The following is a 20,115-nucleotide window of genomic DNA, read 5'->3' on the forward strand; positions in this document are numbered from 1 at the left end:
TGGTATTGCACAGAGGCTAAACATTAATGGATTACTTTGTCATCAAAATAAAGCTTGTGGAGGGAGGTAAAAAGTAAACAAAAACAGTGGGTAGGATGATGACAAGTGGGAAAGTGAATATTTACTGTGGACACCTTTCAACAACTTTTTTTTATATTTTCCACAACCTTTTAGTCCTCAGTCTTCTTTCCTCCCTTTTTGCTTTCATGTTGAAGACCGAGTATACAAAAAGGTGTTTTCTATGTATGTCTTGAGTCGCTTATTTTCCTGCAAACCTTTTTATTAGAACAAGCATAGATGACGTGATTGAGAAAAGGAATTAAACTTGTCTAAACTCACATGTTTCTTTTAACACTAGACAAACAAGTATAATAATTACAATGTATAGTTACAGAGATCAGTCAACAGCCCAACACATGCTGTGGTGAATGTCAAATATTGTACAGTACGGATACAGGATGTTAGTTGGAAACATGTGAGGCTCAATTAAAATGCCTGTGTTACAATTATATCTTTGTATTGGATGTATTTTTATGTGTAGAGAAACAATCCTGTTTACATAAAGATCACATGCTCAAACTGAAATGATTTTAAGAGATGAATTGTGACAACGATGCCCCTCCTGTTGAAGTAGATACTGTATCAAATGGACTTTTCAACATATCTTCAAAATCATACTGTCTGATTTTGAAAAAAACAAATCCAGTTTGTGTCAACTGAAGTGCTTTTTTCTTTTTTATAAATTCAGCTGTGTCATTTCTGATTCTTCTGAGGTTATTCAATAATGAATACATGGATGTGAGTTGTTGAAAAATAAATATTGTCAAACTTAAAGTCAAACAGAATAAAGGAGGGATGTGTGTGTGTGTGTGTGGATGTGATTGTGTGTGTGTGTTTTGACTACTGTGTGTGTGTGTGTGTGTGTGTGTGTGTGTGTGTGTCTGTGTGAGAGAGACAGAGAGAGAGACAGAGACAGAGAGAAAGAGAGAGAGAAAGAGAGAGAGAGAGAGAAAGAGAGAGAGAGAAAGGTGTCCTAAGCAGAATGTATGTTGGGGTGATAGTGAACAGGCAGCAGGGAATTTTCTTCACATAAAAGTGGAAGCACAAGCCATTAGTACACACACAGGCACACATCAATGACACAGACACAACTACTTACTTCCATAATCACACACTTGCACATAACAGACACATCACACACCATACAAAAAACAAAGACCAAAAACATATATTCGTTCATTCTATTCATCAATCTCACATATAATTTCCACACAAATTCCCAGACATATCCCAGACTTCCACTCATACTGTAGTTGTGATACAATGCCACATGTCTCCCTGGAATGTCTCACCCAGCGCTCTCTGAAATGACAGGATATAAAATGCAGATGAAGGTATTCCTTTTGCATTAAATAAGAAATAGATATAATTTATAAAGTCACTGAATAATTTTTGAATGTACTTTTTCTTTGCATGCTACTTCAAGACAAAGCATGAACATTTTTTTTCTTGGGTAAATTTGACCAACGAACAGGAATGACAAAGAATGCCTCAATAAATAATGGATATTAAAAAAAGATGAAATAGAAAGGCAGATAGTGCTTTTGTGCAAAGAATTACATATTTTCCCAAACAACCAAAGAGACCAGAGGGACAAACTGCCCATATTTGTTTCTAAAACTCTTGTTTTAGCAAAAACAACTTAGTGACACCAGTTGCACTCTAAGTGAAGATCGGAAGTTAAGCCGTCACCTTTGTGTGAACCATGCATGTATGTCATAATTAAGGAGCAGTGATTATTCAACATTTCTTCTCACTCTCACAAAATTAATAGCCCTAAGAAGACAGACAAATAGAAATCCATGCTACATATAAAAGAAAAAAACTCAATACACTGTAAATAACATTGAAAATGAAACAAAGTAAGACAAAAACAAAAATCCTAGCCTAATTTATTCCTCCCAAAGGTAAGATTAATATCAGCAACTAGCAATTTAATTACAAGAAAGAACAAGTCGCATAGGGCGAAATTACAACATTTAGTCAATCTGTCGAACCCACAGCATAAAACTGAACGCACTGCATTTTTTTCACCAAGACAAAACAGCTTCGTCAATCCACGCGGCAAGAAAGTCGCTCAATTTTGGTCAATTTTGCAAGAATAGCGAAATAGCGTACTGCGGTAAGCAGGGAAGCGCGCTTTTCTGTATTTTTTTTAACTTTCTGAGCTTGTTTCGAATACAACATATTATATTTATATGTTTTTGGAATCAGGAAATAATAAGGAATAAGATGAAATTATTTTTGGATCAATTTCTTAACTCATTCGCTGCGCGTCTAAATTTCCCCTGTGTTCCCTGCCAACGTGCGATTTAGAGCCATTTTGAAAAAATTATTAAAAATCAACAACACAAGATAACCTTACATACCTTATGTTTTTGCAAAGTTTGGAACTTACTCTTTTAGAAAATATATGAAACATTTGAAAGTACATACTTTTTGTTGTCTTCATATCCAGGCAAAATATCCAATTTGAAGCAAAACAAAAAAACTTTCTACGTCATGGGTTCATCATACACAATGTCATGATCGACACTTGCATTGCCCGAATCATCACCCAAATGATCGTCCATTGGCACAAAATCGTCACCAGAATCTAAAATATCATCTCCACTATCATCATCACTGAGGTCAAGATCAGAACCGTACTGAATAACACGTTCTAGCACTCTTTTCAAGTTACTACGTCTCAGCAGAACGATCCGCCATCTTGGAAAAGTCAAAACACGTGGGTCGCACACCGTCAACAAAATTTTTATTAATCCCAACAATTTAAGGAAAGGAACTGTTTACAGTGAATGGTACCACTGTAGACAGATAGAAGTTCATTGCAGGGGTTGTTTCCCTTGGTCAGCAGGACCGTTTACACCGTTAAAAATTTGTGATATCCGTCGGAACTCAAGTACCGGCACGCAGCCAACGCTAAACACAGGTGTCGGAATTCCAGTTCCGACACGCAGCGAATGAGTTAAATAATAATCGAAGTACTAATTAACCTATTTTCGTTAATTGTGATCACATTTTAAGACTAAACATGACAAATGTATTATATTTTTAGATTCAAAATTTGATAAAGAATATGATGCAATTAATTTTAAATCTTTTTGCGAAAAATCGATGTTAATGACAACTCATTAATTAATTTTTAAGCCTCCAAGCTGAAATGCAATACCAGAGTCCTGGCTAAGTCGAAGATTACTTGACCAAAATTTAAACCAAATTGGTTGAAAAATGAGAGCGTGACAGTGCCGCCTCAACTTTCACAAAAAGCCGGATATGACTTCATCAACGATATTTATCCAAAAACTGAAGAAAAAAACGTCTGGAGATATAATACTCAAGAACTCTCATGTTAAGTTTCATGAAGATCGGTCCAGTAGTTTCTCAGAATCGCGTTATATATACACACACACACACACATCACATCCTCGTCTCGATTCCCGGTCTATGTCAAAACATTTAGTCAAAACTTGACTAAATGTAAAAAAACAGCCAAGCACTACTGAAAAAGAAGAGAAAGCAAAACAAGTCCCGTAAGGCGAAAATACAATATTTAGTCAAGTAGCTGTCGAACTCACAGAATGAAACTGAACGCAATGCCATTTTTCAGCAAGACCGTATACTCGTAGCATCGTCAGTCCACCGCTCATGGCAAAGGCAGTGAAATTGACAAGAAGAGCGGGGTAGTAGTTGCGCTAAGAAGGATAGCACGCTTTTCTGTACCTCTCTTTGTTTTATTTTTCTGAGCGTGTTTTTAATCCAAACATATCATATCTATATGTTTTTGGAATCAGGAACCGACAAGGAATAGGATGAAAATGTTATTAAATTGATTTCGACAATTTAATTTTGATAATAATTTTTATATATTTAATTTTCAGAGCTTGTTTTTAATCCGAATATAACATATTTATATGTTTTTGGAATCAGCAAATGATGGAGAATAAGATAAACGTAAATTTGGATCGTTTTATAAATGTTTATTTTTTTTTACAATTTTCAGATTTTTAATGACCAAAGTCATTAATTAATTTTTAAGCCACCAAGCTGAAATGCAATACCGAAGTCCGGGCTTCGTCGAAGATTACTTGACCAAAATTTCAACCAATTTGGTTGAAAAATGAGGGCGTGACAGTGCCGCCTCAACTTTCACGAAAAGCCGGATATGACGTCATCAAAGACATTTATCAAAAAAATGAAAAAAACGTTCGGGTATTTCATACCCAGGAACTCTCATGTCAAATTTCATAAAGATCGGTCCAGTAGTTTAGTCTGAATCGCTCTACACACACACACACACAGACAGACACACACACACACACGCACATACACCACGACCCTCGTTTCGATTCCCCCTCGATGCTAAAATATTTAGTCAAAACTTGACTAAATATAAAAACAAACAAAATCTGCATACCTTCACCTCCTGCTGCAGAAGCCCACCATGACAACAGTCCCAGTCCCTGTTCAGCCAGTGTTCCCTTAAAAAAATATAAACAATAATATAGCTCTTCTGATGAATACGTGGGGGAATTCGGGGGCTGTGATTGGATGGTCTCTTCCGATCATCAAAGCATAATGCTCCGGAAGTCGGCCATTTTTCTCAATATCCAAAAGCATATTGTCAATAACAAAGACGCATGGTTCCGGTTTACCCATCTGTACCACGCGGCGATGTTTCTATCAATCAATCAATCAATCAATATGAGGCTTATATCGCGCGTATTCCGTGGGTACAGTTCTAAGCGCAGGGATTTTTATCGACAACAGCATACACTGACAACTTGAAATTCTTCTCCGGAAAGTTTTTCAGCTATACAAATGTCGATAGCATACCCTTTTCTGCTAACTTCCCGATGAAACAGGACTAAACCAATTATTTTCTGTCCCTAAATACCACAAAATGCTCAAAGTCAAAAGATGTAGTACAAACAGAGGAGTAAAACGGAACAGCCGTTTTCGTGTGCCTGTGTGACTGTGTGACTGTGAGCTCAGTTGCCTGACACAAACTTTTGCATTCGGCTTTTCGTATCTCGTAACTCCACACTAAATACCCCACCTCCCCTCTCAAAGTATTGATGATCAACCCCAGGTACTAACATTCATGAAGTCGTTTAAAAAACGTATTTTAAATGAGGTTGAAAAAATCACTTCATGACGAGACAAGTTTAATGCATACGAGTCGAAGACGAGTCGCATTATGCTTGTTTGAGTCTAAATATCGGACTTTATTGCTACGCTAAAAACAAACTAGCGTTTATATTGCATTTCTGACCTTGCTTTCTTGTTCTAAACTGGCACAATGACAATGCTTGCGTTGATCTCAGGTTCAGTCAGTAGCAGACGAATTCCCTTCTCATTCAAGGGACGTAACCACTCGATGAAACGGTTTCGAAGGAATCGAATTTTGGGATGCAAACTATTAAATTTCACCACCAGTTGCATTAATTTTCAATAAAATGTGTTCGGATTTATCCCTTAAATAAGTTTACCACTTTAATTTGACCGGGTAACAACATTCCAGTGAGGTTGAATGCGAAAGCTGTTCTCAAGCGAAACCGGTGTGTGCATACATGTTTATAACCTCCCTTGATAAGAAAGTGTCTGTTGGTCAAAAAGACTAACAAGAAGGGCAAAGCCCATACGACTCACATGCTTGACCTAAACCTAGCAATGACATCATACACTAAGAACTGCTTTGCACATTTTTCCTACCAAAATACATGTGACCTTGACCCAAGGTCAAGGTCATCCTAGGTCATGCAACACAAAGCTGTTAATTCAAGACATAGGAAGTACAATGGTGCTTATTGGCTCTTTCTACCATGAGATATGGTCACTTTTAGTGGTTCACTACCTTATTTTGGTCACATTTCATAAGGGTCAAAGTGACCTTGACCTTGATCATATGTGACCAAATGTGTCTCATGATGAAAGCATAACATGTGCCCCACATAATTTTTAAGTTTGAAACAGTTATCTTCCATAGTTCAGGGTCAAGGTCACTTCAAAATATGTATACAATCCAACTTTGAAGAGCTCCTGTGACCTTGACCTTGAAGCAAGGTAAACCAAACTGGTATCAAAAGATGGGGCTTACTTTGCCCTATATATCATATATAGGTGAGGTATTCAATCTCAAAAACTTCAGAGAAAATGGGAAAAATGTGAAAAATAGCTGTTTTTTAGACAACATTTATGGCCCCTGCGACCTTGACCTTGAAGCAAGGTCAAGATGCTATGTATGTTTTTTGGGGCCTTGTTATCATACACCATCTTGCCAAATTTGGTACTGATAGACTGAATAGTGTCCAAGAAATATCCAACGTTAAAGTTTTCCGGACGTCCGGACGTCCGGACGTCCGGACGGACGGACGTCCGGACGGACGGACGGACGACTCGGGTGAGTACATAGACTCACTTTTGCTTCGCATGTGAGTCAAAAATGGAGCAACAAACACCCAAAAAACGTTTTGCAACCTTCACGCGGGAAGAAATTGCTGGAAAAAAGAGCAACTAACTCCTGCATCAACGAAGAACGCCAACGCCTCTGCTGCACGTTTGTTTTCAACATTTCTGAAGGCAAAAGGTGAAAACATAAACTTTGAGGAGTATTCAATCGAAGAACTGGACACTGCCCTGTCAGATGCGTACTTGGGTTTGCGGACAGAGAAAGGAGAACTGTACCATGGGAAAAGTCTTGAAGGTTTTAGAGCTGGCCTGTCCCGCTACCTGAAATCTGCCCCCCAGAACAAAACGTTTGACATTATCAAGGACGTGGAGTTTCGCCAGTCAACGGAATCGTACAAAGTGGCTATGGGAGAAATAAAAGAGGCAGGTAAAGGACACATTCGGCACACAAAAACCATTTGCGAAGTGGACCGCATCAAAATGAAAAATTCCCTTCACCTGAGTCCCCACACCCCAGTTGGGCTTGCCAACAAAATCCAGTTCGACATCCGGCTGTATTTCTTCAGGCGTGGAGGTGAAAATATGGACCAGATGACTAATTTTTAGACAAACACACACAGAAGATTCGTAATAAAGGTAAAAGATGAGTTGACCAAAAACCATCGCGGTGGTGACGAGGAGTCCTTCTCCGGCATTATGCCTGACAGCGGGGATGAGTTTTGCCCGGTGCAGAGTTTCGAACGATACATAAATTTTCTGCATCCTAACTGCAACCAGAGTGAATATCATGATGAAGAAATACTTTCATGTCACCAGTTGCTGCTAAAGAATATCAATTCTTTTTTATTCTTAAAAAAATTCTCACTTTCAAAATAAGCCTTAGCAGCATCATTCTTCTTCTTCTTCTTTGTTCATGGGCCGAAACTCCCATGTTCCCGCATGTTTTTGCTTGAGTGGGATTTTACGTGTATGACCGTTTTTACCCTGCCATTCAGGCAGCCATACGCGGCTTTCAGGGGACACAGCATATCATTCAGGTTTGATGTCCCAGCACATTAGAGTCACTTACGACAATGGTGTAGGGAGATCTCTTGGGACCAGGTTCTGGGTCTGTAGTCTCCATTGTTATTCCTTCAGGGCCTGTTGGAGAGGTGTCCACAAACTTCTCCTCCATTACTCGAAACCTGTACACACAACAATGTTAACAATTAAATACATGTACTGATCCAATTGAAACTGCATGATCAACCATACTGATAAATTGATTATTCTTTACCGACTATTTTTCCCCATTATCATTCTGCTTCCGAAGAAAGGCCCTTGCTTATTTCTGTTCATAACCTTTCTAAATTTACCTCCCTTTAAACTTCAATCTCTTCTTTCAAGACAGCATTTTTCTGAGATTTTTGTTTTGGGGCTGTAAAAAGGGGGGTGGGGTGCGGGTGTTAACTGTAATATATGTACCACAACAACCAATACTAGGAATAAATCACACACAAACACCCTTTGCTGTTCCCAACCCCGGTCTCATCAATTTAGGACCAAAAACCTACATACCTCATTACCTGGACATAACACTATCACAAAACAAGCAACCAACATTACCGACCCGATTCCTGAACAAAACAACACTGACCTGATTTCATGACCAATCTCAATGAACAAGTCATGTTCCTCATACTTCCATGCCCACATCTGCTCTGTTTCACTGCTGTAGAAAGAGTTAAGAAAAATGCTGCCTGAACTTTCTTCAGTACATACAATGTTTCTTTCAACTGGGCACCATCAGGTTTCACACAGTCATTATGAATTAACTAGCAACAGTGCTGTGAGCTAGAGTAGACTGAGCAAGAGAGCAAATGCAAGGAAGGGTTCAGTTTATTAATAAAGAGGAAACAAGAAGGGCAAAGCCCATACGACTCACATGCTTGACCTTGACATGACCTTGACCTTCAGGGTCAAGGTCAAATAACTAAACCTAGCAATGACATCATACACTAAGAACTGCTTTACACATTTTTCCTACCAAAATACATGTGACCTTGACCCAAGGTCAAGGTCATCCAAGGTCATGCAACACAAAGCTGTTAATTCAAGACATAGGAAGTACAATGGTGCTTATTGGCTCTTTCTACCATGAGATATGGTCACTTTTAGTGGTTCACTACCTTATTTTGGTCACATTTCATAAGGGTCAAAGTGACCTTGACCTTGATCATATGTGACCAAATGTGTCTCATGATGAAAGCATAACATGTGCCCCACATAATTTTTAAGTTTGAAACAGTTATCTTCCATAGTTCAGGGTCAAGGTCACTTCAAAATATGTATACAATCCAACTTTAAAGGACCCTTGCGACCTTGACCTTGAAGCAAGGTCAACCAAACTGGTGTCCAAAGATAGGGCTTACATTGCCCTGTATAGCATACATAGCTAAGGTTGCCATTCTCGATAACTTCAGAAAAAAATGCGAAAATGTGAAAAATGGTCATTTTTAAGACAACAATTACGGCCCCTGTGACCTTGAACTTGAAGTGAGGTCAAGTTGCCGCACATGTTTTTTTGAGATCTTGTAACCATACACCATCAGGCCACATCAGGTGTTGATAGACTTAAGTGTCCAAGAAATATCCAACGTTAAAGTTTTCCGGACGGACGGACGCCGGGACGGACGGACGGACGGACGACTCGGGTGAGTACATAGACTCACTTTTGCTTCGCATGTGAGTCAAAAATCATACTGGGTGGTATTTTTTTTCTTTTCTTTTTTCCCACAAATAACATATTATTACAAAGGAAAGGAACGTGTGCTTGTTCTTCTATTAATGTACATCAATATATATTATTATACTTGCTTAGCAGCTTGTGTTGAGCGTGTCCGGGGTTTGGAATGTATCTAGTGTCTTTGCTTATGTGTGTGTGTGGTGATTGCTCACTTCATACAGAAACATCAAATTTGTGAATTCCACTGGATGGTATTTTTGTTGTTGTACACAAGGGGCGGGGATGTAGCTCAGTCGGTAGCGCGCTGGATTTGTATCCAGTTGGCCGCTGTCAGCGTGAGTTCGTCCCCACGTTCGGCGAGAGATTTATTTCTCAGAGTCAACTTTGTGTGCAGACTCTCCTCGGTGTCCGAACACCCCCGTGTGTACACGCAAGCACAAGACCAAGTGCGCACGAAAAAGATCCTGTTATCCATGTCAGAGTTCGGTGGGTTACAGAAACACGAAAATACACAGCACGCTTCCTCCAAAAACGGCGTATGGCTGCCTAAATGGCGGGGTTAAAAACGGTCATACACGTAAAATTCCACTCGTGCAAAAAACACGAGTGTACGTGGGAGTTTCAGCCCCCGAACTCAGAAGAAGAAGAAGTTGTTGTACTGTATCCAGGTATTAATTAGTATTGTTTAATGTGGATACAGTAGCGCAGTCCCGAGGAAAATGTTTTATACTTGATTCCTGTTCTTAATATGCAGTGTAGCTGTGCTGCCCATAAGAAAAGTGGCTGTCTACTTCTTACTATGCTTTCACTGCGCTGCGTGCAGCGTTCAGTCGTATCACTGAAAGGAACGGCAACTGAAACTCATCTCACTTAATTAGTCCAAGAAAGAATTTCTCCTTGGTGTGCTACATATATCATGTAATCAGCTGACATGAAGTTGCACAAAAAGCACATAATGGGCCAGAAATCCAGACTGGAAGTCAGTTTTGAAGAAAATTAATATGGTCACACTCTTGATGCCACACAAACTCAAACAAAAACAGACAGTCACAGAAACATACAAAGAAACAGTTACACACATGCCTCTTTAAGTTCATAAACACAATCATAAATAATAAACATAACATTATACATCAATTTGTTTCAAATGGATACAATTTGGAGGGATGAGGCAAGTTATCTTCAGGGATGAATATGTCATCAAAAAAACCCATGGAGACTGAAACATAAAAAAGCTAAATTAAAAATGTAAAACATGCAAAATTTACTCCAATTAACAATATTCATTCTAGTTTTACAAATGGTTTTAAGTTAACAAGGATTATTTCATTCATTAGTGCCCAGTGTCATATTTTGGTCTTTACCAATGAGATTTTCAAAATCGAAAATTTTAAAAGTAAATTTTGATTTGATTAATATACTTACCCGACTCACAACTAGCATTTACCTCTGGTTTAAGTGCCAAGACGCTGAACTACGCTTCACCCCTTAAGGGGAAGTAACCCTAAAAAAGAACAGCCTAGAACCCACAAGCTGGGTCACAGGTCAAGGCCATTCCGCCACGTGACTGATCACGCGAGACCGCCGCCGCCATGTTGGAATACCTCACTCGACCGAAGCGAAACGTTCATTTTTAGGGTATCATAAAGCGGGGTAGGCGGGAGGGTATAAACGATGTGAGTCGGGTAAGTATATTAATCAAATCAAAATTTACTTTTAAAATTTTCGATTAAATTACATATCTTATCCCGACTCACAACTAGCAGATTGCTAATGAAGGAGGTGGGTAAAAAACTTACTCTACAAGTTGGAGAGCACCTGCCCTGCGGCTACCATAGCCGGAAGAGTACTGGTCCCATCCTGACGAGTACTTGCGATGTCCCGCAAGTAGAAATTTATAAACACGTCTTCGGATCTCCAGTAAGCGGAATCCAAGACTTCTGCCAGTCTACCAGACTTGAGAACGGCAACCGAAGACGCCCAGGCTCTGGTTTCATGCGTCCTAGAAGACGACTGGGGAAGGACTGACTGCCCCCCCCCCCCCTTTTCCTTCTTGATGCCAGATGTACGCTTGTTTAATCAAGGCAGACACCCATCTGGCCAAAGTGGCCCTAGACAGGTCTCTGCTCCGGGCCGTGTTGATCGAAATGAAGAGGAGTTTCTGATCTTTTGAACGAATAGACGCCGTACGCGACAGATAGTTGCTGATTGCTCTGATAGGACAATTTACGATATCTGGGTCCCCTGGTGCTAAAATTGTGGAAAGAGGAGGAATTTTGACCACGGGGGAGAGCTGATCTGGCCTCTGATTTTTGGCTAGAAAATCCGGACGAAAGCGAAGCACAACTGAACCGTTCCTTTCGAACGAAATGTCTTTAGCAAGACCGGATAAAGCATGTATCTCACTGCTTCTCCTAGCGGTGAAAAGCAACGTAAGGAAAAGCGTTTTACGGGTAAGATTGTGGAGACTCGCTGCATGCAACGGTTCGAAATCCCGTGACCTGAGAAACTCGAGAACCAGAAACAAATCCCAAGCTGGGACTGGTGACCTTGTCTTAGCAAAGTCCAAAGAAGCACCCCTGAGGACACTTGCTATAACCCCATCAAGAGAAATTATACGCCCCAACTGCCTAAGTGTTGAGGAAATTGCTGATCTCCTGACCCTCAGAGAAGCAGGAGACCGGCCCTGAGACGCCAACCAGGCCAAATGATTTGCCACCTGCATGGAACGGGGAGACGTAGCGTTCACGCCATTATCCGTGCACCATTTGGACCAAGCTGCCCAATGTGAGGCATAAACAGAGCTTGTGGACTGTCTGTGAGACTTTTGCACTAAGTCTAGAGTCCTATCCGATGCACCAGAGCGGCGCAGAGACGTCCTCACAGTCTCCAGCCGTGAAGGCGCAGGGACTGCGGATTGTCGTGCAGGACGCCCGTGCGCGGCTGAAGAAGTTCCCCTTTTCGAAGGTTTAGCGGAATGGGTGGCCCCACTGCGAGACGGAGAAGGTCCGGGAACCAGTGCTGAGAGGGCCACAATGGAGCCACCAGAATGAGAGACGGACGTTCCATCTCCGCCTTCCTGAGTACCTTGCCGAGAAGCTTGACAGGCGGGAACGCATAAGCCACGAGTCCCGACCAGCGTATCTCCAGTGCGTTCGTTTTCCAGGCTTCCGGATCCGGAAATGGAGACACGATCACGGGCAGTCTTCTTGAGAATCTTGTGGCAAACAAGTCGACCAGTGGCTTGTCCACCTGAGCCCACAGACGGAGCAGGGCTTGGTGAGCGATCGTCCACTCCGTGTGGATGACGGTAGCCGACCGGCTGAGAGAATCTGCCAGAACATTGAGAGACCCTGGCAGAAACTTGGCTGAAAGAATGATATGATGCTGCTGGCACCACACCAGAATTTGACAAGTCCTGAGAGACAACGAGTGGGAACGTGAGCCGCCCTGTCTGTTCACGTAAGCAGCTACCGTAGTGTTGTCCGTGTGTAACTTCACATGGTGCCCCGACACAGTGGGAAGGAAACTCTGAAGTGCAAGGAATACAGCCTCCAGCTCTAGCATGTTGATGTGCAACAGAGACTGTGTCTCTGACCACACACCCGAGGCCGTCAGATGGGCTAAGTGAGCGCCCCATCCCACCATAGAGGCGTCTGTGAACATGTCCTGGTCCGGAGAAGGAAGGACAATGGGAACGCCGAGAAAGAGCTGATCCTGAAACCACTGCTCTGTGGTCTGCTTGATCCAGCCCTGAATGGGAACAGAGACGTCCCAACCCTGAGAGGCTGCTTCCCATACCGAGCCGAAGGCCGCCTGAAACGGCCTCTTGGATACTCTTCCCAGGGGAACGAGTGTAGCCATCGACTCCATCTGGCCTAAAGCCGAAGCCAGAACCCTGGCCGGGGCCCGTTCCCGACACCGCAGCGACGTTAGGAGAGACTGAAGCCTGTCGACTCTCCTGAGAGAAGGTCGGACCGTCCAGGCCACGGTGTCGAACGTCATACCTAGGTACGTAAACGTTTGTGCCGGAGTCAACTCCGACTTGCCCTGATTGACACAGAAACCTAGGTCTGCCGACTGACTCAAGACAAAGTGAGTGTGAAGACTGCAAGACAGACGATCCTGGTGCAGAATCAGCCAATCGTCTAGATATGCACGGAAGCGAATGCCCCTCTGCCTGACAAGGGCGCACAGCTGACGAGTCACCATCGTGAAGATCCAGGGAGCCAGAGACAACCCGAAGGGAAGGGCTCTGAACTGGAAAATCTTCTCTGCCCACCTGAATCTGAGCCACTTCCGATCCGAGGGGTGGATCAAGATATGGAAGTAGGCGTCCGTTAGGTCTATGGACGTTGCCCAGTCCGATGGCCTGAGAGACTCCCTGACAGAGGTTGGGGTTTCCATAGTGAACCTTACCTTTCTGAGGTACCTGTTGAGAGGAGATAGATCGAGAACAGGCCTCCAACCCCCCGAGTTTTTGGGGACGACGAAAAGTCTCCCGTAAAAACCCGGAGAGTTGAGGTCCAAAACCTCCTCTATAGCTTCTTTCAGAAGAAGAGAGGCAATTTCCGACTGAATTGTCGCCTTTGCCTCTGGTCTTGCTGGGAACCGGAATGCTGGGGCTACTCTGGTAAGAGGAGCTTTTCCTTCTTTCCAGAGTAGGCGGAACCCCGAACGCACTATCCCTACGATCCACTGACTGTCTACAAGCTGTAACCAGCAGGGAAGAGCCCGGGAGGGGCCTCCCGCCACCAAAGGGGTGGGGGTTGTAGGGATGAGTGGTTCGGGGAGGCATCATTGGGGGTTGGGCTTTCGCCCACCCCCCCTGGAGTTCCCGAACGATGGCTTCCTCTTAGGATAAGGGGCACCTCTGCCCCTTCCCCTAAAAGAAGACTGAGAGCGCTGCGTGTTGTGGTCGCGATTAGCTGCCGAGAACGAAGCCTTAGGCTGACCCTGCTGCTTTGCCTGTGGCTTAGTGAAGCCATGCTGTGCAAACCGAGCGATTGCCAAATCCTTGGCGTTCTGGGTCTGCTTGTCTAGAGCGTCAAGCGCGGGCTGCCCAAGCAGAGCTCCCTCTGTAAAAGGAGAAGACTTGAGAGCATCCAAAGTCGCTTTCTCCTGAATCTTTGAGCCCGCCAAAAAAGAGTCCCTGCGTGTAAACACGGCGTGGGAGTAAAGGCGAGCCGCCACAGACATCTGTTCCGCATTGACCTTAGCTAAAGTGGCCAGCAATGTCGAAACGTCCTTAACACTTGCGTCATTCCGAAATTCAAACGGATCTAGAGAAGACGCAATCGAACGAGAAAGAGTCCGAAGGAGTGTCTCAGAAAGAGAGGCAAGTTCAAGAGAGTATCTGCCTGCCTCCTCCAAACCGATCAGAGAACCTTCCGTGTAGACACAAGGTCTGTCTTGACGGTAACCATCCTCCCTAAGAGTGGACAGCTGCGGCGTGACCGGAAGTGCTGCACTCGGCAGGGCAAAAGTGTTGATAAGGTTCTGAGGCCGACGGGTGAGTGAAAACCTGCGCGCAAGGGCAGGGACACTAGCATGCGGAAGTTGGTCCGTAGCAAGCCAATCCTTGGCAGCCTCTGGAGCCTGACCATGAGCAGATAGGAGAGGGACCGTGCCAACCGGCAAGGAGCTCGACGTGCCTGGAACTCTTGCCAGAATTTTCGAGAGTTCATAAGCAACTAAAGGAGACTCAGAAAACTGAAACCCTTCAGCTGCTGTTGGTGCTGTGCGGAAGTCACCCACCGCTGAGGGTGGGGGCAAGACAAGGCCCGCCGATGAAACAACACCCTCAGGAAAGTATTTGTAAGCGACCTGTGCTGCAACAGCTAAGGATGGCTTCAATCTTGGAGGTAACTGGAAGTCACCTTCATCCTCATTGAATGAGGTAGGATCGCCTCGCTCCGACTCCACTTCCGTATGTATAGACAAGTCCGCGTGACTCACCGAGTCTTGAACATCATCAACCGGAAGCGAGGCTGACTGCAAACCGGAAGTAGAACTTCGGTGCAGAGCCTGCATGGAGCTAACTTCCTGCCCAGGAGGAAGTGGTGACGCGAATACACCAACGGGGGAAGTCATAGACGACCCGTGTGCACCTTGGTCACCAGATCGATGTAAAATCGATTGCATTCCCGCGTCAACACCCCATGAGCTCCGCTTCGTATGAGTCGTTTGCCCCAGGTATGTCGAACTTTCACTCCCTGACCTATGAGGCGGGGGAGCTACTAGTTGCGGTCTATGCGGAACGCTTTCGCCAAAGAGCCTGGCTACCGGCGAACCCAACGTACCTGAGGAGAGAGCCTGCTGCGCAGGAGCAACAGTGTCCCGAGGGACCATCTCTCCGAAGATGGCGTGCGCCAGTTCTTCCGCCCGCAAATCCGCTGACGTGACCGTGGCCGAAGGAGGAAACCGGATGCGGGAAAGTGAAGAAACATCACCCACACCCTTAGGCAGCGAACGCAACTCATCTCGCGTAGCCTGTAAGTCGGTGGCAAGTTGCTGCTGTTGAGAAAACATGGTATGCATTTGCGAGGAGAAAGAAGAGAGAAGAGAAGAGAAATCTTGCTTATCACTTTTCTTAGACTTGGCTGAACGAGCCCTACTCCTGCTCTTAGATTCTTTTGGAACAGGCATGACAGGGCTAGCTGGGTTATCAATATCGACCGAGAGCGAAGCATTAGAAACCGGGTCTACAAGAGTAACCGTTGTACCTTTGGGTTTATCTTTTGCCTTACTGCTAGCAGGGGAAGAATCAGCAACTAACTGTCGAGTATTAGGCTTTTTCTTCTCTTTGTCCGACATGTTGGAAACAACTCACAAAGAGTAGAACAACAACAACAAAGTTGACGGACACAAGGCAAAACTTCAATTAAAACAAACAAAGAACGATCTCACCAATACAGCCGTAGAAGCAGAGACCATGAAGAAGAACCGGGGTGAAGATAAACTGCCAAACAGGCAGCAGGCTGAACGCCAAAAAGCGTAGCTCGAGAGAACAACGTCCTATCGCTAGAACCGCTGAGGAAAGAGTGAGGTATTCCAACATGGCGGCGGCGGTCTCGCGTGATCAGTCACGTGGCGGAATGGCCTTGACCTGTGACCCAGCTTGTGGGTTCTAGGCTGTTCTTTTTTAGGGTTACTTCCCCTTAAGGGGTGAAGCGTAGTTCAGCGTCTTGGCACTTAAACCAGAGGTAAATGCTAGTTGTGAGTCGGGATAAGATATGTAATTTAATCACAGCTTTTAGTTTTACCCATTTTCATTGTTGTGTGCATTTCTATTTCAATAAAATTAATCAAAAATCTGAAACAAGCTCAAAATAATTTTACCGTAGCTATAACCAAGGGAGCCGTACATCATACGACAGTATTGAAATATGACTGTCACATACATGTTACAGTATATGCATTTTCTATACTATCTCACCACTGATTCCTTCCTTGCTGCAGTTTTTGACCTTTCCCACAAGGATTTCATCAACAGTTGGACGAAACACCACGTACCTAAAATGTACTGCAAAAGAAAATGCATCACATTCACAGTATGTATCATTCATTAAATGTGGATTTTTGTGTGTTTTTGTGTGTGTGTGTTGCTACAATGAGCGATACCCCTTTTCACTTCTGCCTGTATGATGTAAAATTTAGTAAACAAACACAGTCACTCACTCATATAAACCCATGCACACACAGAGTGACACCCAACATGCACGCATACACACACACAAGCACACACACAGAATTATAATAATATAAAGACATCTAAGTTTGACTCAAACACAGAATATGGAGACTACGACTATAATTTGTATAAAACACACTTTTTGTTCATTTGACGCAAAACTTCCCTGATAATTATTAAATTTATGGTTACAAAGATCATAATACATTAAATTCCACTCACCTATAGTGTGTGTTGCTCCATCCCCTGGGTAGATAAAGCTTCTTTCATATTTTTCAATGTCCCATAAGGCAATGCAAAGCCCAACGTTGTGAACAACCTGAAAACATGTCAATGACAAAGTTATAGAAAATTGATCAATTCAAATTGCCCAAGTGTAATTTTTATAAAGAAAAGAAAGAAGAAAGGAAAGAAGGAAACACAGCAATTGTGCACGTCCATGATACTGGGTAACAGTTTGAGTGACTAACTTTGCTGGTCAATAAACTTGCTCTCACAAAGCCTTGGACTCAGTTGATGGTTTCATGTGATGTATGACAACTTTGTCTGATGAAATAAAATGTGTTTGCAAAAAAAGTTGTGTTTGTGAATTTTGTTAATATATATTTCTTGTTTAGCGAAGCATGGCCTCAAAATGGCTCTTGAAAGAGGGACATGAACAAAGCTTCTCACTTCTAATCTATGCACTGGTGTTTTTGTTAAAAACACCAAAGATAATTTGTTGGGGCACATGATTTTAGGTTAGGACACATTTTTTCAATAAAAACACACAAAATAATTAAACACTTACTGCCTTAGTTATTTCAGATTTAGATGGAATTGAATAAAGCCCGCTTGTAGTAAGCTAAGTTACTTTCGTTTCCATAAACGCTTCAGGGAGAATTAATTGTCTAAAGTACTAACCTGCACACTTTACAGCAACAACATTATTTTGTATCTTAATTCATTAATTGAGCAATAGATCTGTCAAAATAATCAATGATCGGCGATAAACGCAGACGATCTGTAATGTACGCAAAGCACACTAACTGGCTTCACGCAGTTGACTCCACCCAATTGTCAATGTGTTGTGATGAAATAGATGCTCGAGAACCTTCCATTTTTTGTCTTAAGAATATATATATATCTGATTGAAAACAGGTCTTTTGTATGTGGACAAGCCTGTTTAAGATTGATTATTGACACTTTTTGTCAAAGTGCTCATGTCCCCTAAGTTGCTAACTGTTACCCAGTACAGTGTATCATGGACGTGCACAATTGCATGAGTGTCTGTTCAAACAGGCAACCAAAGAACAATAGTGAATACAAACATATTTTACCCTGAATGACTGATGGCGCAAACATTCTACCTACGTAGTTTGAATAAGAACCATAATCTAGCTTTATATATTTTTGAAAGAATTTCTTAAAAAAAAAGGTATAGATCATTAAATGACATCAATATTTTGTGATCAGTTGACCTTGCAAATACAGTAAAACCTGCATCTAGCGGACCCTTATTTCGGCGGACACCTTAGCATAACGGACAATTCAAGTGAGGACGGATGTATTTTACTCTCAAAAACACCTCAAAAGAGCGAATACCTCAAAGGCGCGGACGCGGACACCCTTTTTTGGTCCCGATTGGGTTCGTTACTTGTCAACAACGGACAAACCCTTGAAGCAGACAGCTTTTAGCAGACGCTGGTCCGCCATCTTGCTTCTGCAAATACAATCTCGCTGGCGATGTGAACGCGCGAGAAGCTTATTTTGTAAGCCAATGACAGCACATGAAAGAAGTTGATTTTTGTATGGTGCACGCTCATTGATCGATGCCGTGAACTCACAAACATTTCGGGTTTCTACTTTCTGTACTGTGATGCATCTTCGTCTCATCCTTCGTCTTCGTCTCATCATGCCAAAACGAAAAATGTTGACTTTAGAAGAGAGAGTCGATGTCATAAAGACCGTTCGAAAAGTTGCTCATGAGCTGAATTGCGGAAAAACTCAAATTTCCAACATAAAAGCTGATCGAACACAAATTCTCAGTCAGTGGGACTCCGGTGCCAGATCGACGGCAAAATGTGTTAGGAGAAGAAAAACAACCTATGATGAGTTGAACGAAGAACTCTTCGAGTGGTTTTCAACAGCTCGATCAAAGAGTCTTCCAGTGAATGGCCCATTGCTTCAGATAAGAAACTGATTGCACCTCTCTCTCTCTCTCTCTCTCTCTCTCCTTTTCTTTGAACAAAAAAAAAACAAAACAAAAAACTTGGGTTTTTTTTCTAAAAAAAAATGTTGGCGCATTCATATTCATAAGAAAGGACACCTTGCTACAAAGGACAGTGGCAAGGCTCCCCAAGAGCGTCCTTTGCTCGCAGGTTTTACTGTACAACCATGATCAATTCCATGATAATGCGATGCTTTAATTCTTAAATCAATTGAGTTCAAAAAGATCAGGCTCTTTCACAGTATGGTAGAACTTATTAATGCTCATTGACTTTCAATTTCATTCAATTCATTTAGCACAGCCGTCTATCAGTATCAATTTTCCGATACATGTAGTAATGACTTAATACTTATGCAGCAAAATAATTATGCTTATGAACAATGTTCAATTCAACAAGGTAGAGAGGTACAGATCTAAACTCAGTGTGAAGGCAACTTTATTACTCGCACATGAGGCAGCTGTGCAGACTTACTGCTTCTGTCTACCTGATTGATTTAAAGTTAAATTATCTTCTGTTTGAGTCTTTGACGTTTGAAATTCTTTTTGTGAACATGTTTTTTTTCTCCACGAAATGACACATTCAGCAAAACACGTGTTGCAATGTGACGCTTTATCGAGTAATCTGGTGTTGATCGTCTGATTGGCAACCCATTCACGGCACCCACCCCCTCGGCACCAACCCCATCCCGTTAAGTTTAACCACTTAAGTGGTTCAAACTGTGTTGATATATATCCTAGTTTCGTTTCTGCAAGTACACAAAATCACGAATGAAAACAAACTCCTGCTCATGATCCTCTTTATACCTTATTTGCAAATTTCTTGTTCAAAATTCCAACAATCGTTTGCGTGGTGTCCAGATGGAGTTTGCTTGGCGGTATTCTCACAGTGTCTTTCATTAGCACGAGTACAAACATTGTGCCAGTTTGCATACGTACGGCCTTTCATCACCGGAAGTGTACAAACCATGCGTGTCCGTAAACTAAAACTGCAAGATCTACGACAACGATACACTCATT

General features: G+C 42.6%; 1 protein-coding gene across 1 annotated transcript; it reads right to left on the bottom strand.

The window, feature by feature from the left end:
- Positions 1-1,227: 1,227 nt before the first annotated feature.
- Positions 1,228-20,061, bottom strand: LOC138959612 (DNA-directed RNA polymerase III subunit RPC8-like). Its single transcript, XM_070331169.1, has 8 exons — positions 19,903-20,061; positions 17,112-17,208; positions 16,635-16,721; positions 10,352-10,415; positions 8,108-8,182; positions 7,541-7,655; positions 4,478-4,541; positions 1,228-1,362 (listed from the first exon to the last, which is right to left on the bottom strand). The coding sequence occupies exons 1-8, from the start codon at positions 20,026-20,028 to the stop codon at positions 1,349-1,351; spliced, it is 642 nt and encodes a 213-aa protein (XP_070187270.1). The 5' UTR covers positions 20,029-20,061; the 3' UTR covers positions 1,228-1,348.
- Positions 20,062-20,115: the final 54 nt, after the last annotated feature.

This window comes from Littorina saxatilis, linkage group LG2, assembly GCF_037325665.1.
Source record: "Littorina saxatilis isolate snail1 linkage group LG2, US_GU_Lsax_2.0, whole genome shotgun sequence".
Lineage (NCBI taxonomy): Eukaryota > Metazoa > Mollusca > Gastropoda > Littorinimorpha > Littorinidae > Littorina > Littorina saxatilis.